This window comes from Gallus gallus, chromosome 28 (assembly GCF_016699485.2).
Source record: "Gallus gallus isolate bGalGal1 chromosome 28, bGalGal1.mat.broiler.GRCg7b, whole genome shotgun sequence".
Lineage (NCBI taxonomy): Eukaryota > Metazoa > Chordata > Aves > Galliformes > Phasianidae > Gallus > Gallus gallus.
This window is the reverse complement of record NC_052559.1, coordinates 2,470,297-2,495,986: the sequence shown is the minus strand read 5'-3', so window position 1 is coordinate 2,495,986 and position 25,690 is coordinate 2,470,297. Positions and strand designations below refer to the sequence as shown.

General features: G+C 49.3%; 1 protein-coding gene across 8 annotated transcripts in view; it reads left to right on the top strand.

The window, feature by feature from the left end:
* The window catches only part of DOT1L (DOT1 like histone lysine methyltransferase), a 58,833-nt gene that overhangs the window by 24,308 nt on the left and 8,835 nt on the right, over window positions 1–25,690 (top strand). For 3 of the 8 annotated variants that reach the window (XM_015299869.4, XM_015299864.4, XM_046904646.1), the window contains exons 8-27: window positions 5,182–5,237; window positions 6,966–7,045; window positions 7,866–7,934; window positions 9,329–9,435; window positions 10,115–10,156; window positions 11,342–11,425; window positions 12,044–12,278; window positions 12,627–12,740; window positions 13,857–13,948; window positions 16,219–16,320; window positions 16,801–16,938; window positions 17,308–17,433; window positions 18,205–18,683; window positions 19,184–19,307; window positions 20,106–20,252; window positions 20,907–21,033; window positions 22,291–22,904; window positions 23,720–23,925; window positions 24,197–24,261; window positions 24,718–25,686. In XM_015299869.4, the coding sequence (XP_015155355.2) occupies window positions 5,182–5,237; window positions 6,966–7,045; window positions 7,866–7,934; window positions 9,329–9,435; window positions 10,115–10,156; window positions 11,342–11,425; window positions 12,044–12,278; window positions 12,627–12,740; window positions 13,857–13,948; window positions 16,219–16,320; window positions 16,801–16,938; window positions 17,308–17,433; window positions 18,205–18,683; window positions 19,184–19,307; window positions 20,106–20,252; window positions 20,907–21,033; window positions 22,291–22,904; window positions 23,720–23,925; window positions 24,197–24,261; window positions 24,718–25,686 (3,976 nt within the window). The remainder of the gene's footprint in view (window positions 1–5,181; window positions 5,238–6,965; window positions 7,046–7,865; window positions 7,935–9,328; window positions 9,436–10,114; window positions 10,157–11,341; window positions 11,426–12,043; window positions 12,279–12,626; window positions 12,741–13,856; window positions 13,949–16,218; window positions 16,321–16,800; window positions 16,939–17,307; window positions 17,434–18,204; window positions 18,684–19,183; window positions 19,308–20,105; window positions 20,253–20,906; window positions 21,034–22,290; window positions 22,905–23,719; window positions 23,926–24,196; window positions 24,262–24,717; window positions 25,687–25,690) is intronic. The other 5 variants (XM_040653667.2, XM_015299868.4, XM_040653666.2 and 2 more) reach the window with 3 other exon arrangements.

Below are 25,690 nucleotides of genomic sequence, written 5' to 3'. Positions count from 1 at the left end.
TCCAGGAGCTTTCCACTTCTGAGATGTCTTTTTCACTCCAGAATAACAGTTCTAAGCTTGTGCAGATCCATAGACTGCTCGGTGTCATTCCCATCCCTTTTGTTTTTCTTTCCTTCTTGTCATTAAGAAGCTGCTCTCCAGCTAATCACTTGCCTATGGGGAAATCTCTGTAGTCACAGCACAACAGCAGCCCTCTGGGAGCTCTGAAAATACAGTGTTGGTTGGGAAAATACAGTCCCCATGTTCAGGAAAGAGGATGGATGGGTCGGGGTTGTTCCCTCATTGCCCACAGACATAGGGGCACTCTTCTTGCTCAGAGGTTGCACATTTCTGGGGGGAACTGCTCTCCATTTTTCCTTTCTACAGAGCCATTGCTGTGTTACTGCAATGGTTTAAACCACACAGCACTCCTCATTCCAGCAACGTGGGATCAGATGAAGTAGCAAGTCATTGCAGCAAGCCAATCCCAATCTTCTGGGGCTCTGCTGCAGCCCTGAGCCCTTTCTGTGAGGTCTGCCAAGAGATGAAGGATGCTCTCCCTTTAGGAGTTAGGCTGAGAAGGTGGCAGTGCCACCTCTGTGCACTTTGTCCCTGAAGTGCCTTGGCTGGGTAGCATGGGCCCCTCCAGCAGCACGCTGGGCTTGCTGTGGGACTGCTTTGTAGCAGGATTGATATTGAGCTGCTAACTCTTTCCTGCTGTGGAAACACTGCGAATGCTTCGCTCTTCATGAAGTGGCCATATGGCATTTTTCCATTGTGTCACCCAGCTGGCATTACATGAAAGGAGCCGTTACTGAAGATACTCTGCTTATGAGCTGTGCAATTTAAAGAATAGGAGAGGAACTTGGAATAAATATTGGAAGCATATTGATTGCCTTAGGCAGCACGCATTTCCATACTGCGCATTCCAAGCGACGGAATCCGGTGCTATATGGAAACAAAGCTCCTTCCTTTGTGCTAGATTTTATAACTTGGTTTTCTGGAAAAAAAAGAAAAAAGTTCAGAATAAAATTTCTCTTTCTTTTCCCTGTGCATTCTGCGTTGCTGGAAAGCGAGGTCCCAAAGTTCCATCTGCTGGAGATGGAATAAGCGTGGATTGAAACAGTCTGCAGTCAGCTGAGCTTAACCTGGGGGTTCAGCCCTGATGTTTCAGGCAGTCATGAGAGCTTCCATTGCATTTTGTCCACGCTGGCAAACAAATGGTAGAAGAAAATCTCTTTTGCCAATGGGCGATCATTGCAGCTCCCAGCAGGAATGGCCATTCTGGAGTAGGGGAAGGATTGCTCAGCATATGCTGACGTGGGACATCTCCTGCCCCCAGCTCGTGTGGGTCAGCCTGTCTCATAAACCTGTTTCTAAGTGAGCTGAGTTTCATTTTAAGTGACAGGCTGCTCGGTCTCATGATTCTAATTGGGGAAAGAAAATCATTGCAGTAACTTTCTGGTAGGATTCTTAGCATTTTTATATTCAGTTGAAATGTTTCAACTCGCTTTAAGTATTTGCATCCTTATGCCTTTCTTGTTCAGTTTCAGTTGCTCCTCTGCTTTCCTCATGTCTGATTCTCGATCAGTGAGGGTTAATGAATACTCTTTGCTGTTCCTCTCTGTTGTACTGGGAGGGAATCCATTATAGCTCCCTGCATTATGCCGGGGTGTCCCATTTCCTTTCAGCTCCCCTTATCTGCTCATTTCTCTCCCCGCTGCGCTCAGAAGTTTCCCAGATCAGCTTCACCCCATTCTTTTAAAGCAAACTGTTACGCAGAGGGAACTGGAGATCTTTCTGAGGCCATCAGGTCTGGATAATTTGGAGGGCCTGTCCTGGGGAATCTCTGCACGTGTGCAGCCATCACATTAAAAAGCAGTATTGCGATTAAGAGATGGATGGCTTTTCATGGTTTCCAGCTGTGTAAATATCCTCATGTGGATCCAACATCAGAGCCATCACCACGTACGTGGGGCACTGCCATGCAGCAGGAAGTCATCTTCCCATGCAGTGATATTTCAGGCTGCCCTTGCTGCCCCTGTGCTGCTTTGCTGAGGCCATTCAGCAGAGCGGGAGGAGAGGGGGTCACTGAATTACAGAGTGACTCAGGTTGGAGGGACCTTAGGGGTCACCGTGGGCAGGGCTGCCCCGTGCCCCATCCAGCCTGGTCTCCATTCTGAGCTCCAGCACAGGAGGAGCATTACCGCTCCATGCCTGATTCCAGCTGCTGGTTTGGGGCAGTAATGGGCATTGCCGTGCTTAAAAACCCCACTGCTCAACGGTAAGGAGGAGGCAGCAGAGCTGCATGGCCCAGATAGTTTTGAATGCCCTATTTCAGCGGGAAACGCAATGTTTTGGTATTCGGAAGGGCCTCCAAACATCCCCTGTGGCTTTGAAATGATGCCACGTTTCAGAGGTTTGGATCCATGCCTCCGGTTATTTTTGAAAAGAACAGGGAACCTAAAAATATCCGTGTGTACTTTACCAGGCAGAATGGACTGTGTTGGTTTTTTTTGAGCCAAGTGTTTGCACGGAGGCTGCTGGAATGAGGAGCTGCGTGCGAATTTATGGCTCTGGTCTGTGCAGGGTGAGAGCAAAGCCTTCCTCTGAGCAGTCAGAGAACAAGCTGTGCTGGAATGGAGCTCTAAGGGCCGTCTGGTCCCACTCCTTGCATTGAGAAGGGACACCCACAGCTCCTCTGGGTGCTCAGAGCCCATCTCCCGGCCTCGGGTCCTTGCAGGGATGGGGCACTCATCGCTTCTCTGGGCAACCCATTCCAAGGAAGAGGGGCTCAGCCTCCCCGAGCTGCTCTGCTCCGTGGGGTGGGCGCCTCACTGCCATCACGACGCTGCTGAGCGTGCTCTGTGCTCCCCATAGAGCAGAGCTAGCCATTGGAAGAACCTGAATATCAACCTGTTCTCCCTTCTAAGTTTAGAAGCAGCGCTGGCTGGCGGCTCTCTGAAGCGGATTTCGGCGAGCTAATTATCCTTTTAGATAAAGCACGTCTCCTGCATTGTCTAATCAGATGAAAATATCTGCATTACAGATGGTCCCTTCCATTCATTATTTACTAAGCAGATTACGTTTCTCGGGGAGAGGAGGAACACAGTGGGGGTGGGGACACTGGTGGGATGAGATTGAGTGCATCCCTATGCGGGCACTGTGTCCTTCTGCTGGCATTACCAGTGCTGCACCCGGGCAGGAGTGGAATTGCTCTCCCACTTATTACAGTTAGTATCAGCCATGGAACTGAGCGGGATTCAGGGGGAGTTTCGTTGGGCTCATTGTGTTGGCTGATGGTAAGGGCTTCGTTCCTCTCCTTAAGCCATCATTCGGCACTGTTGACCCCATTGCTCCCCAGTACAGCAGGTAAAAAAGGGTGGTCAGAAATAGCCCAGCCGGATTGCTGCTGTGCTCTATTTAGAATGCAGATGACTGACCCAAGAATCACTGTCTGCCACCCAGAGGGGAAAATATAAGCAGTTTTCTCCCAGCCACAGAGGACCATCTGGTTATTTCAGTACCTCAGTATTTCTCCTGGTGAGGTTTTTCCCTCAGCTGTTGGCAAAGTAGGAGCGAGGGTGGCATTCCAGCACCGAAATGGAAGGGCTTCAGCAGTGCTGTGGTTCATTTGAATTATAACACGTCTGTGCTTTGCAAAAGTGGACGAAGGGAGCATCTTCCATATAGGTTCTATTGGGTTAAGGAATGGAGATTTTGGCTACGATGGTTCTTTTCCAAACGATGTAGGTAAGACGGATGCATGGTGTAACTGGATCCAAGTAAGTCAGGATTCAGACAGGTTGGATTTCAAGACCTTCAGATGAAGCTTCACGTTTCACAGTGGTTTCGTGTTATTCTGGTTCTTTGTTCGTTTGCAAGGTTATGGCTTTAGCATCACACCTCGTTGTTTCTGGAGTGCTTTTCTTTCTCCTGTTGGTCTGTGAAGATGTTACGAACTGACTGCATTGCGTGGAGGACAACAGGATAGAAGCTGCCCTGCAAAAAGCATTGCTCAATCAGTACAGTTACCTTGCTTGTGGGTTTTCTTCTGCTGTGTCTTGATTACTCAACCAGGATACAAGAGTAAAACAGAATTATCCCTTAAAAGAATCTAGAGATGGTCGCAATCTCTAAATAAGGCACGTAGAGCCCCAGCAGTAATGTTTTGCTGTATTAGCTGAGAAAAATAACGTCCTTTAGAGCTGTTCTGAGGCTGCAGTGAGTGTTTGCTGCAGGTTTTGGCAACGTCTTGGCTGGGTTGGATCTCTCTGAGCTCAGTCTCCAATGTGTGCTTTGTTCTTATTACAGCAGGGATATCGAAAATGCATCACCCCCTGGGCAGGTGTGGTGATGTAGGTGGTCCTTCTGCTTTAACACCCTATTCCATCCGTCTGCTGGGTGCTACAGACCGACTTTGGGTTATTGTAACCCATTGTTTTCAGCTGGTTCGGGCACACTGGGCTCTGTGCAGAGTTCCTGCTCTCTTCCCAAGACCACTCCATATGTGCTCCTCTTGGCCCTGTGGTGCATTGCCTCTGCCATCGTGGCTGTGGCTGTGGGTGAGGTCAGGCTGCTGTGCTGCAAGGGAAGGCTGTGGGGAAGGCACCCGGCTCCGCTGCTGTGGGTCTGCTGGCTCAGCTATGGAGGCTTGGAGAGAGCTCGATGGTGTGGTGCCACGTGGCTGTCACTCAGCTGGAATTAGACCTGGCAAGCAAAGTGCTCGTGCCTCTCCAAACAAAGGAGTAGGTGCAGAAGGATGCTCAGCAGTCACCGCTGCTGCTGTGATGTTTGTGAGCCTGTGACACATCCGTCATCCCCCTGCCCTTCAGAGGGTGTCATCAATTCATTATATTACTGCTTGTGACTTCTCTCTCTCTTACCTTCCTCCCCCAGGCTGCCTTCATCTCACTCATGGCACCGCACAGCAGCGTGGCCCTGAGATTCCCCTCTTACATCCAAACATTACTGTGCAGAACAGCTGGGGGGGTTCCCCTGTGTTTTGTCAGGGAGGTGTGCTGGGACACGGAGAGCCTTCCCCATTTCCCCCATCAGAGGGTGGGAGTAGAGGGGGGATCCTGCAGTGGGGTCAGTGGGCCGAGGCAGCAGAAGGGGAAGGGACACAGGGAAAGGAGCAGCACTGACTTACTGATCTGTGTGGTTTTTGTGTTTCTTGTCTCTTTTTTTTTTATCTTTAAGCTGGAAAGAGGTGACTTCCTCTCAGAAGAATGGAGAGAGAGAATTGCAAACACAAGGTACAGTGCAGCCATTGAATGAGTGCTGCTTTATGAACCGAGCGCTTGGGAGGCTGTATGATGGAAATTGGGAGGCTGGCCAGCTTCTCTATAGAATTTCCGTAGCAAATACCAAAAGCTGATCTGCCAGCCCTTGCATTGGCCTCTTCAGATCCTGTTTTCTGTTGAGAGGAATGGCTTTAAATGCATGTCCTGGGATATTACACCCAGGGGCGTATCCAAGATAAATTCTGGTTGTGTGACTCAGAAGAGACCCCTGCTTGTTTCGCCTTTCCTTCTCACTCGTCTCAGGGGTTGCCTTGGCTGTGGATGCCTGCAGCCAGGCTCAATTCCCATGTTCAAAAACAACACAGCAAAAGAGCGAATGAATCAATTCCAGCTCAAATTGGGGATTCATTCAAACTCGTTATCTTGGACATTTCTTCCTGTGGAGCTCTGTGGAGGGGTTGCATCCATCACACAGTACCTCCACCAAACTCCAGGAGCTGCCATGAACGTGCGGGCAGCGCTGAGTGCTGCAGGTCCCTGCCTGGGGCTGCAGAGCTCTGCATGGGCTCTTATGCCAGAATGAACACTAAGAACCACACGTGGCCACTTCTCCTTTTCCCTTTCCTTTCCTGGATGTTTTCTGGTCCCATTAACGTGCCTGGCTGTGCTGCAAGGCCTCTTTTCTGGCACGTGTTGGGAAGGAGCAGGAAGAAACCCCAGCGAGTCTCAGTTGCCAGGCAGGGCTTCCCAAATTTCCAGCACCAAGGAGCAACAAGACTTCCACTTTATTTTATGTCGTGCACGTTTCTTTCCTCCTTTCCTTTTTTTTTTTTTTTTTTTTAATGTGTGGTTTTTAATAACTTTGGCTGCTGCTCACAGACACATTGTCCTTACTGAGCACGTCTCATGCGTAGAGGCACGAGGAGGGGAGTTTGCAAGCAGCCCTCTTGCAAAGAAATCAGCCCTTTGTGCTGCAGCCGCGTGCCAGCACTGCACGCAGTGTGTACGTGTGGGGTGCTGGTAGGGAGCAGCACAGGGACGTGTGGACACAGCCCCCCACATGGTGTTTTCTTTTCTTTTTGGATCCATAATGTGTTCCGTTTCTTTCCCAAACCACCATACCTACGTGCAGGTGCTGCATTCCCATGTGAGCAATGCTTTCAGGAGCGCCCCCTCCACCCCCCACTGCATTTCCTACCCCAGCCAGAGGTGCAGCTCTTCAGCTGGGATTAGGGTTTAGTGCAGTGCAAACAATGGGAGGTGCAAACCTTCCCTTTTAGGGCCAGAAGAGCAGCTGTGATCTTCCGCCGCTGTACTTTAAATGTGAACAAGTAATGGGATGAGCCGTGCGTGTGTGAGGATTGCTTCCTGTGTGTGACGAGTGTGGTCTCGGTCGTCGTGTTGATGTTTGCTCTCACCATGGGAGAGGAGTGAAAATATTTTGCACATTGTCTCTGCATTGAAACTTGCTGATGTCATGAATCAGACGCGGTGCAAAGCCAGCTGTGTGCCGGGGGGAGCTGTCGGAGCAGGCTGCCCTCACTGCTCATCTCAAATGTGATTATTTGGGCAACGCTGAGGGTTATGGACTGCTCTGTGCGGCAGTGCCAGGAGCAAACTCTCTGTTCTTTGGTTTTGTGGGGGCTGGAATGCTTATGGCTGGTGTGGGGGGGTGGTGGTGTGGGTGTGCTCGGTGCCAGACACCCCTCCCCATTAATTAACTCCACCGTTATCTTGCAGTGTTATTTTTGTGAATAATTTTGCCTTTGGTCCTGAGGTGGATCACCAACTGAAGGAGCGATTTGCCAACATGAAGGAAGGTAACCAATCCAACCCCAAACCTTTTGCCGTGGGTTTCCCACCGGCCGTGGTGGTAACTGCCAGGTTGGTGGCTTTCCTTCTGAGCCATACAGAGGAGTGGCTGTGCTGTGCTGGGGACCCCTCCGGCTTTGTGCTTCTGTACAAACACAAACCAGGAATCCGTGTGATCACTTAAAATCACATTATGGCTTCTGGGTTGGAAAGGGACCTCAAGGATCAGCTTGTTCCAGCCTCCCAGCTAGGTGATCTCTTGGGAACGGCTCTGCACATTAAGCCTTCCTGCAGAGCTTTTAGGGCAGGAGGAGTCCTCCTAACCTGCTGTGGGGTTCCCACATTGGGACACTTAATGGTGGGGGCACCCAACTGTGGGCACTGCAGAGCTTCCCACTGTGGGGGCTGTGCACAGCTTCCCTCATTGCATGCTGAATTCAGTTAATGGCTTCTCCCATTAACACTGTCACATTGGGCACTGTGTGTTAACTAATTGGTGTTAAAATGGGGATGCAGTCACGGGTGATGTCTTGTATGCTCCACAAGGAGAAGCCCTGATGTCACCCAAGGTGCTCTGGTGGCTTCTTCTTCCCTTGTAACCACTGGGATAAGTCACAGTTTTGGTGTGTTATAGCAGGAGATAGAAAAATAAGAAATTCTGGGGAAAAAGGAAGCAAACCGAGTGTGGAGTGAACAGAGAAGCAGTGGCTTCCATTGGACAGTTCTGTGCCAAAGTAAATAATGCAGATGTGGGGCTCTGCAGGGTTGTGGTTGTGGTCATTTCTAAAGGCAACTGGAAACTGATTTGCTTTTTTCTCTCTTTTCCAGGTGGGAGAATTGTGTCCTCAAAACCTTTTGCACCTCTGAATTTCAGAATTAACAGTCGAAACTTGAGTGGTACGATGGCCCTTTTTGTTACTGTTGTCAACATTAGGCTGCAGTCCTTACACAAGCACATCTTTTGCTGCTCTTCAGTAGGAGCTGTTAAGTAGGAAGGTTGTGTTGTGTTACTGTAGCACACACAGCAAAGGGAAGTGCCTTTTAAATCACTCAAACAAGAAGCAGACAGGGGTAGATCCCAGCAGTGATGCTGACGTGCTCAGCTGCTGAGTGCTTTGACCTCAGTGCTGCAAACAGATCGAACAGCCCCATCCCATCCGTGCCCCAATGCTGTCTCTGTTTTGCTGCCAGCAATGTTTGTGTATTTCTTTCTCTCCATCTGAACGCAGCAGACGTGGTATTTGCCAATGTTATCCTCTGCAAGTGTGTGAACTGCAGCTGGGTGAGGTTTGGAGGTTGCTCACGCGCTGTGCTGTTGCTTTTGCTTCTGACCTTCCTGCAGTTCTTAATGTTGAGAGCTGTGGAGGCAGTGGGATGATCCACGCTGCAACGTGCTGTGTCCAGAGTAAAACACTCCTTGGGTTTAAAAAGCACTTCGTTCCCCTCCTGGTGCAGCATGGCAATGTAACGTCCCAAGCTGCAAAGCTGCAGCTCTGTTTTCTTTTTGGCAACTGGTTTTGGTTAACTGCTTTTCAAGAACAGTGATTTGCAGCGTGCCATTAAGGCGCTGGACTGAAATAGTGCCATTGTGAGTTATTTTTACTCAATTGCTGTGTCTGGAGCACTGGGCAGACAAAACTGCCATTTTCCTTCCTGATGCTGTTTTCCATGGCATCCAGAGCTGCATTAACCATTAAGTGCTGGCTGTTCACTGCCTCAGCTTCCCTCTTTGCAGGGTTTGGCAGTCTGTGGTTATTAAAAATAGCAGAGAGGAGGCAAAGTGGCGAACGTGCTCTTCTATTCCCGTGGAAAAGCTCTGATCACAGCTACCAGGCGGTCCCCACCTTCCACAGCACTGCAGTTCTGTGTGTACCAGCTGCTGTGTCGTGCTGGTACTGAAGTGATGGAGAAATAGCTGATGGGGCTTTGGCTGGGAGGGGGTTGGTGCCCCAGCGCCCAACTGCTGCTTTGCCTTAAAGGATGAGCAGTGGAATAGTTTGAAAAACACAGTGGAAAGCATAAAGCTTGAAGAAAGAGGCAGCCTCCGTGCTCAGTGGTGATGGAAATACTTGGGCATGTCCCAGACCTGCTAATGCTAGGGAACAAAGCAAATACGGGTGAGAAAGCAAATGTCAAACTGCTTTGTCGTCGATCTGAATACAGTGCTCTTTACATGGGTTGGATGAATGGGGTTCTGTAAGCTGTCCTAGACACGGGGCAGAGCTTCAGAATTTCCTAGGTTCTCTGCTGGGTGCATGCAGTGAGTGAATTACTTCCCTTTCTTCCTGCAGATATTGGCACTATAATGAGAGTCGTGGAGCTGTCACCACTGAAAGGCTCTGTGTCGTGGACTGGGAAGCCAGTCTCTTACTACCTGCATACTATTGACCGAACCATAGTGAGTATCACTGCAGGCTGGGGCTCTGCCTGCTGCACCTGCACAGAGCCAACGTGCCAGCATCACACAGCACTGCAGCACGCTGCTCCTTAGCAGTCCTTCTCAATCCTGATTGCTCTGTCGGCTCTGTAGGGCTGAGCAGAGCTCAGTGGCAGCGCTCATGCATCCACTGTTCTCTTTCATTGGTCTGGTTGTTGGTGACCCTGCACACAGCAGGGGGTTGAAACTAGATGGTCATTGTGGCCCTTTCAACCCAGGCCATTCTGTGATCCTATGATTCATTAAAGCAAGCAAAACCAACTCTGTAGAAGCACCAACTTTTGTGGAAAAAATAATAGTTTATCAGTGTTTCTTGCAATAGGAGGGTAAGATATTTTCCAAGCCTGCTTCAGTCTGATAGTGCTTTTGGGGGAGGATACACCGCAGTGTGGCTAAATATTTGGGTAAGTGAAGGAGCTGCACTGCACATAACCTTCTGCTGAGTGCAGATAGGTCTCATACAGCTTCAAACTGAGGATGGGCTGTGGGGAAACTGATAGAGCCTTGTTGGGGTTGGGTTACATCCTGCCATGTCACCTACTGGAGGAGCAGCAGTCAGAATGTCTGCATTTGTCTTCAACTGAGGTGTATTCTTATGTGTTCTTCAGTCTTGACTTAATTGTCCTCTTTGTGTTTGCAGCTTGAAAACTATTTTTCTAGTCTCAAAAATCCAAAACTCAGGGTAAGTCTCAGCTGTTTTCTGTAGGAAATTCAGGGTAACGGGGAAGCCAGCAGGAGGGCCTTGGTCACTTCTTCAGGGTGTACAGAATGGGTGGAAAATTAAATCTTCTAGCTAAGTGAGGAACGGTGTGCATGGAGCTAATTGAAGTGAAGCACCACACACCATCAGGCACTAATACAATCACATTCAAGAGCTCTATAACGGGCAATTAATGGGGAGCCTCCAGGTGTTCTTCGCATGCCCTGGAGACCTACAGAGAGCTATTTGTTCATCAAAGCACTGAAGTTTTAAGGAGGAAATGATAGTCTGAATCTTTCCCAGTGCTCCACTGCATGGAAATGAGGAGTGCTCTGAGCTGATGCTCTTGGGACTTCCATTGGGAACACGAAATGTGTTGGCAGTCATTGTGGTCTGTGCTGTCACACGTGGAATTAAAGTGCCAAAGGATTTTTGGGACTCTGTTGGGCTTCATCCATCTGAAATAACTGATGGCAGTGGTGTTCCCAGTGATGGGATGGAGCGAGGCCATAAAGCTTACAACTTTAGGAGAATGTAGGTTAACTTAGCAAGTCCTGCAAACAGACTGGTTAGCTTTGGGATTGGGTTATTACAGACTGTTCAAGCTTGGGAGAAGAAAAGACCTCTGAGATTCGAGGGGCAAAAAGAAACTGATAATCAGGTGGCATTTATGTGCTGTAGAACTACCTTGTTTGTAAAGGGGAGGGTGCCTCCATCTGCCATTTATTATAAAGTCTGGATGGTGCATTGCTCGGATTGCAGAAGGTGTCTGAATCTTTGTGCAAGTTTAACCTCACCTGGAAGGTACCAGAAAGGCATTAATGAGCAGAAGGAGATTCGTTGTCTGTAGTGCCCAGCAGAAAACAAAGCTGAGAAGTCGCTGTTGTGCAGACCTGGTTAAGGTTGAATTGGGTGGTGATTAATGGCTTTGACACTTGAAGTCACATGAGGTTATTTTTATAGTGATGTAGTGGTACATGGAATGTTGGATGTGTGGGTAAAGATACTGTAGTGCTTACTGAGGGACCTTCAGCTGTAGTGCGTGGTATGGGGAGGTGGAGTGGAGTGAGGGAAGAGTTTGGGGCCAAGTGAGGAAAGGCAGGGGTCTGTATTAGGAAGGGAGGAGCACAGGAACGAATCACTGAGTCTTTTAAAACGTTTGTTCAGGAGGAACAAGAGGCAGCTAGACGTCGTCAGCAGCGAGAAAACAAGAGCAACACGACTACTCCAACGAAGGTTCAAGAAAACAAGGTGACTGTCCTGCAGGGGAAGAGCATTCAGTGTGTGAACTGGTATCACTATTGCTGAGGACAGCACTGAGTGACACCTGGGGGTTGCCCTGATAATTCCGGGGGGGAAAAAAGGCATTGCCACGTGAATGGCAGAGCTGGTTGAGCTGCCTTTCAGTGCTGCTTGGAGAGGTCTTCCTTGAGTGTTGCTCGGGGTTGCTGAGTATCTTTGGCAACGTTTCCTTTCTCATTCGGTTGCGTGATGCTGTTTGAAATGCAGTGGCTGTTTTGTGCACAAAAAAATGTGAAGGGTGGAATGCATTTTGACCTTCATTAAAGTCAGTTGAAGACTGTACAGGACTTGTATTGACTTGCATAGTCAATAGGAGAACAACCAGCTCTTCTTAGACAAGAGTTAGACCTCTGTTTCTGTAATGAGTGTGCCCAGAAGGGAATTAGCCCAACTTCTGGGCTGCTGGGGACAGCTCTGGTTCCAAGCAAGCTGAGTTCATCGGCAACTTCCTGAACAGTTGACTTTCATAAATATATTAAACAAAGTTATTAATGCTTGCTTAAAAGAAATGCTGCTTGTGTAGGTAGCAATAACCAAAGAGCTTTCTGCTTTTAAAAAATCTCTTAGGATTCTGGTGCTGAAGAAGAAAAAGCTGGGGCAAATGCTGTTAAAAAGCCATCTCCCTCTAAAGCAAGGAAGAAAAAACTGAGCAAAAAAGGAAGGAAAATGGCAGGCAGGAAGCGAGGGCGTCCCAAGAAAATGAACACTGCAAATACGGAGCGTAAGACCAAGAAGAACCAAACTGCACTAGAACTTCTGCATGCTCAAACTGTGTCACAGACATCTTCATCCTCTCCTCAGGGTGAGTTCAGAGAAGCCTGTCCCTCTGTGTGAGCCTAAATGCTGGATGCACTGAGGTCGTTCTTCCTTCAGTGCTGCTTTAGTTTGGTTTGTGCCATACCTCCTCCCCCACCACCAAAGCAAAATGCTGGTTTGCCTCTGTGAGTGTGTAGGTGCTTGGCCAGGAGCTGGAGCTGCCCTGTGCCTCACTGCTGCCTTCTAGGGCCACACTGCAGTTGCCCTTCCAAGCAATTGATTGTGGTGTGTCTGTCCAGCAGAGTTACCAAATCTCACTGCAGGCGAATGCTTTGCAATGGTAAAGCTTCTGTGCCCTTTCCAGCTGAAAGGCTGTCTGTGTTTCTCTCTTCAGATGCATACAAGTCACCTCATAGTCCATATTACCAACTACCTCCTAAAGTGCAACGGCATTCATCCAACCAGCTGCTGGTGACACCCACCCCACCTGCACTACAGAAGCTGCTAGGTAAGGCTGTGGCATCACTGTGATGGGGACCTTTGCTTTGGGGTTTCTAAACATACAGGGCTGTTCATAGACACTGTGGAAGAAGAGGAAGAAGAGAGGAAGAAGAACTTCATCTGGCTGCTGAAGTTGATGTCTTGGTCTGTGTTTGGTTCTGATTTTGTTTCAGCTTGGCACAAAAGGGAAGAAACTGGGGCTTAGCAGGAATCCAAAATAGCTTTCAGTGCAAAAGGCTCATCGGAAACAACTTTAGTTTAAATGAAACCATTCTCTCATTCACAAATGACAACAGCACTCTGCTTTCCCTGTGAAACACGCAGCAAAGTCAAACAAAACTGAGATGCTGTCTGAATTTGACACTTGTCTGGAGGAAACCTTGCTGCAAAAGTCTGTGCAATGCCCATTGTGTGCTCGGGTTGCCTGTGATTGCAGCAGGATGGCTTCAAAAGTCTGTGCAATGCCCACTGTGTGCTCGGGTTGCCTGTGATTGCAGCAGGATGGCTGCAAAAGTCTGTGCAATGCCCATTGTGTGCTCAGGTTGCCTGTGATTGCAGCAGGATGGCTGCAAAAGTCTGTGCAATGCCCATTGTGTGCTCAGGTTGCCTGTGATTGCAGCAGGATGGCTGCAATGGTGCGGTTGGAGCTGTGTTGTAATGCCCCAGGAGGGCTGAGGAGGAGGAAGGTGTGTTGCATCACAGAAGTAAAAGGAGGGTGAGGATTACTGCAAGTAATCCTTGGAGAAAGAGCAAAGGTTTGGGCTTTCACAGCTCGTCTTGTGTTGTTTCTGCTGCTGGTGTATTAAAAGCCAACTCCTCTTTCATCATGCAGGCCCACCTTTAGCACCCACTGTCTTCCTCTGAGCTTCATTGTAGAGTGCACTTCTCGTGATTTCCATTGGGTTACCTATGAAAAGCAGCTGATGGATCCCAGAGTTCAGCTTTGCATCAGGGGACCGTTTTCAGCATGCTTTAAATTGATCCTTAATGGTTTGGTGTGAGTGAGAGTCCAAACAGAAAGCCAGCGAGTGCAGGGCCTGGGGGGCAGAGGAGCAAATGGACCAAAAGAGGAGCACTGTCTTTTCTTATGCTTAAAATACATATTTTCCTTCCTTCTTTGCAGACTCTTTTAAGATCCAGTACATGCAGTTCATGGCGTACATGAAAACTCCTCAATATAAAGCAAGTCTGCAACAGTTGCTGGAGCAGGAGAAGGTGGGTGTCTGTTTATAATGCTTCTAAACAAAATTGTTGGGCTACCAGATGCCTGGAAACAATGCTGCGTATACCTGAACAGCAGTACAGCGCAGGCTGATGGCAGAGATTCACCCAGAGTGCTAATCAGGCTGAATGCATGGGGATTTTGTTGCTGGATTTGCCAGTCTTTGTGTGCTTGAATGTCCCATCTGCAAACTGGGAAGGTGCAATGCCTGCAGTGCACCTGGCCAGGGAGGGCTTGCCTCACTTCTTCTGTTTTTCCCTCTTCTTTTTGGCATTCAAGGCTGTGTGCACACATGCAGGAAGCTGCTGTCCTGATGCCCGTCCTTAAGGAAGCTGCCATGCCTGTTCTCTGCAGCTGCATTTGCTGCTTTTTCACATCTTACTCTTTTCCCACTGTGAAAACCTCAACGAATGCTGAGTGCTCGGGCATCAGAACGGTTCATTAAACGTGTGACAAACTGAAGCACGGGGTCAGAAATAGATGCACCTGTCCCCTAGCTTAAGGATGCTCTGTTTGACCTCCTAATAATGCCGATATGTTAAGATTACCCTGGTGGGGAAAGTGTAAATCCATGGCGTTGTGCACGTGGAAAGGCAGACCGAGAGCTGCTGCTGCCAAGTGTGGCGTTGTGCTGTGCTGTGGAGCCATCCCTCCAGCAGAGGGAGGAGACTTACTGCTGAAACAGCCTTTCTTGTACTGCTTCACCTCAGTCCATGAGTAATTTAAGTGCTTTCTGAATTAGTCCCGATGATTATGGGATCTTCCGTAGTGGGAACTCTTATTCCAAGTGGGAAAGGCCAACTTGTGCTGCCCCATTCGCTGCTGGCGATGGGTTGGTGCTGCTGTGCTCTTTGTGCAGGTGGATTTTTCCCTGTGGTTGTTGCAGTTTATTTTCCAGCTTTTTCCTGAAGCAGCCTATTTCCCTTCTTGTTCTGCGCTTGTCAGAAAGGTCGCCATAAATTTAACTCACCTCCTTGCCCAGCAAACAGAATGAGAAGCATTAACGTGTGGGTATGGAGCTGTACTCTGGAAGCAGAACTGGAGTGGGGAAAAGTAATGGGCTCACGTTGGTGTCTGACAGCTGCTTCGTACTTTGATGTGGAAATGGGAAATTCAGGCTGAAAAGATGTTTTTAATGGGGTTGCTGCACTCCATTAAAGCACTCAGTGCTCCGTGTTGAGACCACAGCTAGGTGAGCTTCCCAGCAGCAGGACTCAGGACGAAGCACTGCTGTGTGTGCTGCTTAATAACTCCCTCTAACACGAGGGTTTTTGCAGTCCAGGAGGAACCTTTTGTGAATACGGTTTGAAAATAAGCAAGTTGTGTGAGCTGCTAGTTCACAGAGGACCCTTAGATGGAGCTGTCAGCTCCTCGGCTGCCTGGCAAGGCTGAAGGAGACAGCTGGTGCTGAGAGCAGAGCAGCTACACCAGCAGCACGGGGGAGGTCAGGTTAGCACTGCAGCCACTCAGCTGCCTGCTGGGTAAGGTGTTTTCTTGCATGCATTGGATCTGAATGGACTGCTTGGCAGATCGGGACGCTTTGTGCCCTTCTCCTCCTCTTTCTCGGAATGCACAGCTCAGTTTCTGCACAATTCCTGTTTGGCTTCAACAGCAGAAGTTGGAGAAGAGTGGGAACTTCTCTCTCCCATTTCTCTGGGGAGCTGAAAAATGAGGCTCCTCGGGCAGTCCCATCCTTGCACGTTGCTGCCCGCGTGTGTGTGACCATGAAATGAGTAAGCAAGTATCGAGCTGAGGAATGCAATGGGCAGCACAGGGCTGGGGTGGCTGCAGGCATCGTGCTGTCATCATTGCTCCCAGTGCTTTGCCTGGTTCCTGGCTTCCCTCCCACCTCCCCCACAGCGTGTTTCCATTTGCTGAGTATTGTGTAGGAAAACTCTGAGCGGGGGCTCTGGAGATTCAGATTGTGTTCCCTTTTTAGTAACAGATTTCCTGCAGATAATCTGTTCCAGTTCTGCTCTGTAGGATGTGATTATTACTACTTCTTTACAATGCGGTAGGAGGATAAAAATGAATTAAGACCGTCCTGATTATGTTTTACCATTGAGTGGAAGAAACTACTTCAAAGCTGTTTTCAGCTTCCTTATCTTCAGCAAAGCTGACAAATGCAGCTCACAGAGCTGGCTTTGGTCACAGGTCTCAGATTCACTCCCAGTTTGCTGTGCAGACTAAATGTGAGCATCTGACCGAGCTGGACTGTGCAGCGCTGGTGCTAAAGGTGTGTTGTGTCTTTTCCCTCTCCCAGGAGAAGAATGCACAGCTACTGGGGACAGCGCAGCAGTTGTTCACCCACTGCCAGGCACAGAAAGAGGAAATCAAACGTCTTTTTCAGCAGAAACTCGATGAGGTGACTGTGGTGTGGTGGCAGCGTGTGCTTGTGGTCATCTGCATGCAAATGGGTGCAAGAAAAATGAGACCATGCAAATGGGTTGGAAACAAATGAGCCCAGAGTAGCGTTAGGTGTCAGAGCACCCTCCTTTTTGCTACATCACGGGGAATCGCTTTCACTCTTTGATTAAGTTTGGTTTGGAAGTGTAGGAGGAAACGTAGTGGCTCTGTACAGAAATAGTGCTCTGGACTGGCAAGGAATGAAATGCCAGTTCCCAGGTTAAATGCTTGAACAGCAGCTCCAAATGAGGTACTTCTGTCTCTTTTCCTCATCCTCTAATAGCAATTAAGTGCCCCGGGGGGCATTAGGGGGCTCCTGGGAGCTGCAGGTCTCCTCAGCCTTGCTTCTGAATGGGCCATTATCTGGAATTGGTGTGTCAAGGCCTTACTGAGTGATCTCTTTCCCTCTCACTCCCCCTCCCCCCTCCCTGTGTCCTAGTTGGGAGTGAAGGCTCTGACATACAACGACCTGATTCAGGCTCAGAAGGAAATCTCTGCTCACAATCAGCAGCTGAAAGAACAGACCAAACAGCTGGAGAAGGATAACAGCGAACTCAGGAACCAGAGCCTGCAGCTGGTGCGTACTGAGCTTGTGTCTGAGCAGCAGTGATGCTCTCATTCATCTGAGGGGGAAAGAGCACGAGCTGATATGCTCACAGTTTTCATCCCATAACTCAGACTTCTAAGGTAGGCAGGGGGAGATCTGATCGTGGGCCTGGTAGGTGATAACTGGTTTAAGAACGACCCAGGTCACCTCCTCCCAAATGACACAAATACTACAGGGCCCTTTTGTGCTCCTTTGGCATAAGCTGGGGGGGAATTTTGGGCAGGTTAAGAACCTTCTTGCTGTTACCCTCTTGAGAGGTGCAGTGCCTCTCACCTTGTAGCTCAAGCAGTGTGAAACACTGAGAGCTGTCTTTGATCCTTTTATCTCATGTCTCTGCAGCTGAAGGCACGCTGCGAAGAGCTGAAGCTAGATTGGTCCACGCTGTCACTGGAGAACTTGCTGAAGGAGAAGCAGGCTCTGAAGAATCAGATTTCTGAGAAACAAAAGCACTGTTTGGAACTGCAGGTACAGAGCAAAACACAACTCCGGGATCACCAACCCAGGGCAGCTCCTGGGCAGTGAGAGTGCTGGGCTAAATGTGGTGTTAGGGGATGAGCTTGGTGGCTGCTTCGTCTGGAGATCAGTCCCTGCTGATAGGAGGGGTTTGGTAAGCTTGGAGAATAAGGATGTAGATAACTGTTGAAGGAAGTAAATGCTGTGACCTCATTCTCTGGTAATGCTATGGAAGAAGGAATCGTGTTGTATCATTAAACATCATTTAAAAGCGTGGCCTGGTGAAAAGAAAGGTCTTGCTTGTCTGCATAGTATGTGGCTTCAACATAATGCCTTCTGTGTGCTCTGAGGTCTCATTTCTGGAATGAGGTCCCACAGAATGTCACTGCAGTGAAACAAAATGTGAAAGAATTCCACTGTTTTTGTGTAATTCTAAAGCTAATCCAACCATGTGCAGGATTTGTGTCTGTGCAGAGCGTGGCTCTTTCCTTCAGTGCCTGACACTACTGGGTTATTCCGTATTACATCAGAGACATTTTGTTTGCTTCCAGAATGTGAAATGTGCTTTCTGGGAGTCTCTGAGCCATTCCCCTTCCCTGCACATCTCAGCAGTGGGCTCAGAGCAGCACATTGAAATCTGGTCCTCAAAGCGTGTGTCATCCGTTCTGCATCACTCCCTGAGATGGGGTCACTTCTTCTGCAAAGCACATCGAGGCAGCGCTCCGTGATGCCTCGGAACTGTTACGTGTGGTCTTTAATCATTGTCCTCCTCTTTGTTTAAAGATCAGCATTGTGGAACTTGAGAAAAGCCAAAGGCAGCAGGAGCTCATGCAGCTGAAATCGTACACGCCGTCAGATGAGTCACTGTCAGTGCAGCTACGGAATAAAACCCACCTGAGCCGCGATGCTGAGGCTGATCATGGCAGGTTCCAGCTGGAGCTCGAGTGCTCCAAGTTTCCTATGCCCCACGTCAATGGCATGAGCCCCGAACTGTCCATGAATGGCCACGCTACTCCCTATGAGATTCACAACACCTTCAGCAGGCCGTCCTCCAAGCAGAACACCCCTCAGTACATGACCTCTCATCTGGACCAAGAAATAGTTCCATGTACCCCAAACCACAGCAGGCAGAAGGCGGACAGGATGGCGAGCCTGTCCTTACCTGATTATACCAGGTTTTCCCCTGCGAAAATAGCACTAAGGAGACACTTGAATCAAGACCACACAGTCAATGGAAAAGCAACAACGAGTGAGATACAGAGGTGAGAGCCATCCTCTCTTGATGAAAGATGGAAGGGCTTGATTGAATCCTTGATGGAAGGGCTTGATTAAGTTCTTTAAGTTCTTTACTATGAGAGTGGTGAGGTGCTGAACAGCTGCCCAGAGAGGCTGTGGATGCCCCGTCCATCCCTGGAGGTGTTCAAGGCCAGGTTGGATGGGGCCGTGGGCAGCCTGGGCTGGTATGAAATGGGGAGGTTGGCGACCCTGCCTGTGGTGGGGGGTTGAAGCTTCATGATCCTTGAGGTCCCTCCCAACCCAAACCATTCTATGATTATTTTTAATAACAGTGGTTTATTTGGACTGTGGAAAAATACTTACAGAGGTGGAGTTCTATTTACTTAAAGGTTTTGTCTCAGCAGAACCAGCAGTTCAGCTGCTTGGGTTAACACGGTGTTACGGTGCCTTGGGTTTGGTGCAGGAATACTTTGCAAAGCAGAAGTCGTTAGCTTTGTATTCTGATGGTGGCAAATCTCTGTTGCAGAGCTGACCACGTCAAAGAGAACGGCCTTACATATCCAAGCCCCAGTATTTCCAATGGCATCAAGCTGAGTCCTCAGGAAACTCGGCCCTCTTCCCCAGCGGCCTTACCGATTGCAGGCGAGAAGGTAAGAGGTGTGCTTTGGTGTGAGCATGGAGACATGATGACTGGTAGAACAAAGAGGAGGTTGCCAGGCTGGGAGAAGCAGACATGTTCTGGTCTGTGGTCATCTTGGCCTGGAAAATAACACAGAATGCAGGAGGTGTGGTGCGGTAAATAAGAGGAACTGGCTAGAGGAAGAGAATATGGTGCTCATGAAAGATGTGCTCACCTTTGACTTGCTGGTTTGCATACCGAATATGCTGGTAATGCAATAGGGCTGTATTGATCTGCTGTGTGTCTGCTTCAACTTGAAAACCAGACTGCCTTTTGTATTAAAAAAATAAAAAATGTTCAGCCATACAATTGGTCCTGCCAGAAATCCTCACGGTGCTCATTTCAGAGCAAGCAGGTGCCCTCCAACAGGAGGTTACCATGGAAATACTTCTGACTGCTGCATCTTCTGCATACAGAGGATCTCAGGCTATGAAGTCTGCCAGCTGAGTGCTCTTCACAGAGCTGTGACAAACACTGGGGCAGGAGCTCGCCTAGGGCAGCCCTTCCCTTATGCTTAGGGGCAGCAGGAGCCCTAATTTATGTGTTTCTGTGCTGTTGGGTATTGCTGTCCCACTGTATTGGTGTTGTATGCGTGCGCTGGCTTTCCAGAGCATGTGTAGTGATACAGTTATCACTCTTAATGATGTAATTCTTAATGAGGGAAAAGAAAAAAGAGCAAAATCTAAATAAGCGCGTTACCATTAGCTCAGAACGTCTCTTCAGTAACAGCTTGCAGTTGAGAGCATCACTTTGTCATTTGCATTTGCAGGTTTTGAGAGAGAGAACCTCTGTGAGTAATGGAGAAACTATCACCAGCCTACCCATCAGTATTCCTCTCAGCACAGTGCAGCCCAATAAGCTCCCTGTTAGCATCCCTCTGGCCAGCGTAGTTCTGCCTAGCCGTGTTGAGAAGGTGGTGAGTAAGGCATTGTCAGTGCTTTCCATCCCTAACGAACGTCACAGGGGGCAGAAATGGGGTGCTGTGTGCTGACATCCATAGCAGACTGCTCATCCTGAGTGCTTTGTGCTACTGCTGGGGTTCATCCTCTTGGCTCTTACCTGTGCTCCTGTGTCTGTGGAGTGGTGGTACTTTCAGCCAGGAGGAAGAGCAAAGTATGTGCCTAGAGCTGATGGGCTGAGTGTTTGCCCTGTGGAAAAGTGCAGCTTCTGAGGGTTTGTGGCCCTGGGAGCAGGGAATCCCATTTGTCAGTTGATTTGTTTGTAGCCCCCACGCCTTCCTGCCTGCACCATGAGACTATCCCTGCCTCAGCTGGGTGGTCTGTGAGCGATGCCTCAGCTGTGAGGGATGAGCCCAAGCAGTGCCTTGAGGCTGGGACAGCCCCTGTGTGCATGGTACAAAGTGCACGCCGGGTAGCACCTCATTGCAGCAGATGGCAGCGTGTCTTTGTGCCCCATACTGGTCTGTGTTTTCCTCAAAGCATGATAAATCTGGGGTATCTGGGGATTAGAGCTGCTTTCCATGGTGATCTGCTACTGCATGTGAATGTTGTTTAAAAGGGTGATTCCTGAGTACCCTTCCTGCACTAACACACCCATTTCTGCCCCGCAGAGAAGCACACCTAGCCCAGTTCATCAGAACAGAGACTCATCGACACTTGAAAAGCAGATTGGTGCTAGTTCTCATAATGGTGTAAGCAATGCTGCTGGAAACAAGCCACTGGCTTTGGCTACCTCAGGTAACAGCCTCACGGCGCGAAGGTGCTCTGTCACATCCACGTGTGCACACACCTGGAGTTTTGTGAGCGGGTCACTCCGGGCAGATCAGCACTAGGGAGCTGTGCCCTTTGTCACCAGACCAAAGGATCACAGATTATCACGTTCTGAGCCTGTCAGACCCGTGCCTACAGCTTGGATAGGTTTCAGCGTGGAGTATTCGTTGGAGTCTGTCTTTACCTGAGCTGCAGTGGTTGGGTTTTTGTACGTTCCTCTCTGTGGATGAAGCATCCAAGCGATCCACAGCTATCCTATGAGCTGTCACTTGAAAAGTTCTCTTTTGCAGGGTGGTGGTGGAGGGTTTTTTATTTTTATTTTTATTTTTAATAGCAAAATTAATTCCTTTAAGCAAATCACAGCGATGTCTCATGAGCATTTGTAAAGGCACCAGAATCTGGGAAACAAGGGAAAGAGTAGGGATGCCTTTAAGTACAGACATCACTTCTGAGCTCACCCATCTGTTGGAACTGTGGCCTGTAGCTGTTCAGGGTATGGAAATGTTGTGGACTGAGAAGTGTAGGTTCTTGCATACAGAAGCTGCCCTGCAGCCGATCCCTCGTCAGACTGCATTTATTCTTCACGTTCATCACCTTGAGGGGCTTGTGTTGTTTCTAGCATCTGTTTTGCAAAGCAGGGCTTGGCTGCAATTTTCTGTACAAAGAATTATTGAAAAGACGATGTAAAACAGTGCTGTATTCCCTTCTGTCCCTCCCACATAGGCAGCCTGGAGACAAGGCCTTACGAGAGCACTAAACCCATTTGTGATATGCCATGACAAATACCTCATCCCCTTCCCAGGCTTATCCCAGGTGGCAGTGAGATCCATCACTGCCGCAGTGAGATCCCTTCGCTTGGAAGCCACTGCTGTTTGTTTAGTGTTGAGCAGGAGTTGGGCTGTACAGACAGAGTCCCTTATTTTTGAGGAAGGAAACCAACTCAATTTGGCCCTCGATATGATAGGAAGGAGTAGAGAAACAGGAGCCCCGACTTCTGGAGGTGTAACAGTTTACGAGAGCCTTTCACTGGAGGTTCCATTCCAGGCTATCTCCATACAGCATTGATGAGAGAGCAGAGCAGATTGTTTTGGCCCGAGTGGGACCGTGGGCGTGCAGAGCCAGCATCCCAATTGCACGGCCGGGCCATCCCCAGCCATCCCCCACATGTAGCACTGTGAACTATCGCTCAGCAGAAGCAGTGATGTATACTTTCCCTTTCAACAGGTTTTTCTTACTCTTCTGGCTCCGTGGCAGTCAATGGAAATCTTACAAACAGCCCAGCCCATCTTAACCATAGTGTTGATCAGGCAGCTCTGGACGACTCCGGGAGTCTGTTTAACTCAGTAGGGTCTCGGAGTTCCACTCCACAACATCCTTTGCTAATGATGCAGTCGAGGAACTCTGGGCAAAGCTCCCCTGCTCACCAGCACTCAGCAAGCCCCAGGTTAAATGGCACCTCCCAGAGCCTGGTAGGGGGACTGCACTATGCAGATGCTCAGAAGATGTTTGCCGAAGGAACAAAGGGGGATCTTCAGTCTGATGCAGCATTTTCAGATCCTGAGAACGAGGCCAAGAGAAGAATCATCTTTACAATCTCTCCTAATACAGGACATGTAAAACAATCCCCTTCCACCAAGCACAGCCCTCTGCCCGCGAGCGCTCGGCTGGACTGCGGCCCAGCACACGGGCAGGACGGGAAGAAGCGCGGCCGGCGGAAGAGATCCTCCACTGGGAACCTCAGCGGGGGCTCCGGGGTCTCCCCCAAACGCAAATCCTTGCCCGCTGTGTCCGGACTCTTTACGCAGCCATCAGGTTCACCGCTCAATATCAACTCCATGGTAAGGGCAGGAAGGAAGGGCTGCAGTGAAAGCGGAGGGCTGGGGGGGTTTCTTTGAGTTAGAAGTCAGCTTCGGCTGCTCTCTGCTTGGGCACGAGGCTGTTGCAGGGCCGGTGGCTGGGACTGGAGTGACGACCCTTCGTGGAAACGGCCCCTGTGAGAGGCAGGGGAGCTGCTGAAAGTCGGGGAGCTGCTTTGGTATAGATATCACACAATGGTTTGGGTTGGAGGGCCAGCTCACCCAGTTCCAGCACCCCTCTGAGGGCTGGGCGCCCCCACCAGGCTGCCCAGGGCCCTTCCATGGCCTTGAATGCCTTTGGAGAACATCTCCAAAGAGTTCTTCCCGTCACAGCACTAAAAAATTAAAAAGCAATCTCGCCTCTTACAGCAAAGCCTGTTTTTACAGTGAAGTTGCTCTTTTTTTTTTTATCCTGTAGATTAAATATTTTGGACGTAGTTTAAGCTAAGATTGACTAAACAGCTCACGAGTGCCAGAAGCATATGGTGTTCCCACGTTAATAAGCCAGCTCCACAAGTTGTGCTCGTGGGATCCTGCAGTGGCAGTTCGAGAAGAAATGTCACTTTTCCATGTCTTCATTGCTGTGTTCAAACATAAAATCAAGTAATGAAAATAAGATATTTTCCCAAGTTATCTTAAAGCCTTCATCCCAGGCTCTGCTGCACGGTGCTGGGGGAGAGCAGTGACAGTGCCAAGTTGGCCTGTCTTAAAGCTGGGCGCATTCATATCCTTAATGAGATGCCTTGTTTCTAAAGCGGTGCTCTCACCCGTAACTGCTTTCTTTCCTTCTTGCCCAGGTCAATAACATTAACCAGCCTTTAGAAATAACAGCCATTTCCTCTCCTGAAAACTCCCTGAAGAACTCTCCTGTTCCTTACCAGGACAACGACCAGCCCCCGGTACTGAAAAAGGAAAAGCCCCTCACTCAGAGCAACGGCGTTCATTACTCCCCTCTCACGTCAGATGACGAGCAGGGATCTGAAGATGAGCACAACAGCACCAGGTGAGCGTGCATGAATGACCCCGACCTCGTGTTGTGGAGGAGCAATGGTGGGCGTTCTCCAAGCACACACCAACCTTGGCACAGAGCGCAGAGTATGCGACAGCTTCTGCTTAGCTTTTAGTGGATATTTCTAAATGGTTTTCCTGTCCCGTGTAGTGCCTTGGCTTTCCATGCTCCAGTCAACTGTTAGGATGTGAACGTGAGGCTCTGAGTGTAAATATGAAAGCAAATGACTGCAGTGAGTGCTGTAACCTTTTTATTTTCCCACTAGGATCGAGAGGAAAATTGCAACGATATCGCTGGAAAGCAAATCTCCACAGAAGACTGTTGAAAATGGTGGGTGTGAGGGATGTAAACTGCTTGGGGCAATGGTTGGGCTGGGGAGTGGGTGTGTTGTTAATGGGTGTTGTTAATAGAAGGCTGATGAGCAGAGTGCTCTCCCACCGGGGCTTTGTGTTACCATAATTAAGACGGGTGGTTGATAATTACAGATCCTGGGTCGGTTCTTTCTGTAGTCACAGGCCACCAAAGATCCCATGAGTTGTGTTATGCCATGTCAGGGCCTGGGGAGGGATCTGTAGTGCAAGAGTAGATCAGCGTTCTCAAAACTTCCCAGATGTGAAGCTGAATGTAAAGGATGTGTGGGTGACTTCACAGGTATTCTGCTTTTGGATCAGAAGTAGAATTACAGACTGACAAAATCCAGGTTGTTGAAGGCAAAACCTACGTTTTTAGTGAGCAGGTTGAGTGCAAACTGCCTTTTGGTATTTAGAAACCTTTCTTCCAAACCAGGTGGCAGCTTATCTGGGAGGAAACAAGCACAACCCAACGAGAACATGAACAGCAGCAAATGGAAATCTACTTTCTCACCAATATCTGACATCAACCTGACCAAAACCACGGACAGTCCCTTGCAGTCTGTGTCTTCTCTGAGCCAGAATTCGCTGTTTGCCTTCAGGCCGTCCTCTGAGGACAGCCTCGCCATGGATGCCAAGATGGCACACGCAAGGAAAGGCATGGCCATGCCCTCGTCGGGGGCAGACGGGCTCAGCCCCAGCACAAACCCCACCAACGGGTTCGCCTACAACGGTGGGCTGTCGACTGACATTGGTTTACACAGCTTTATCGATGGTGCTTCTCTTCCACACAAGGCCTCGGACGGGACGGCCGCTGCCTGCTCTCTGGGGTTCCAGTCGCAGCGGAGCAAAGATGTGGGGATATCGGAAACAAACCCTTTCTTGAACAAGAGGCAACTCGAAGGCCTCGGCGGCGCCAAGGGAGAAGACCTCAGCCGGGCAGGAGTCAAAAGCAAAGACATGAGTGAAATGAGCATTCGTGCGGGGGGTTCTTCAGAGAAAAACTCTTTGCAGCATAACGGAAAGGTCGGCAAAGGAAGGGACCGAGACGTGGAGTTCAAAAACGGCCATAACCTTTTCATTTCTGCTGCTGTTTCATCTGGTGGCCTTCTGAATGGGAAAAGCCTTTCTACTGCTGTTTCTTCAGCAGGCAACCCAGCATCGTCTGTGCAGACGCACCATCCCTTCCTCAACACTTTGACCACTGGATCGCAGTTCCCCCTCGGCCCCATGGCCTTGCAAGCCAACCTCAACTCGGTGACAAACTCCTCAGTATTGCAGTCCTTATTTAATTCCATGCCAGCTGCTGCCAGTCTGGTCCACGTGTCGTCAGCTGCAACCAGACTGACTAATTCTCACACTATGGGGAACTTCTCTCCTGGGGTTACAGGTGGAACAGTTGGAGGTAG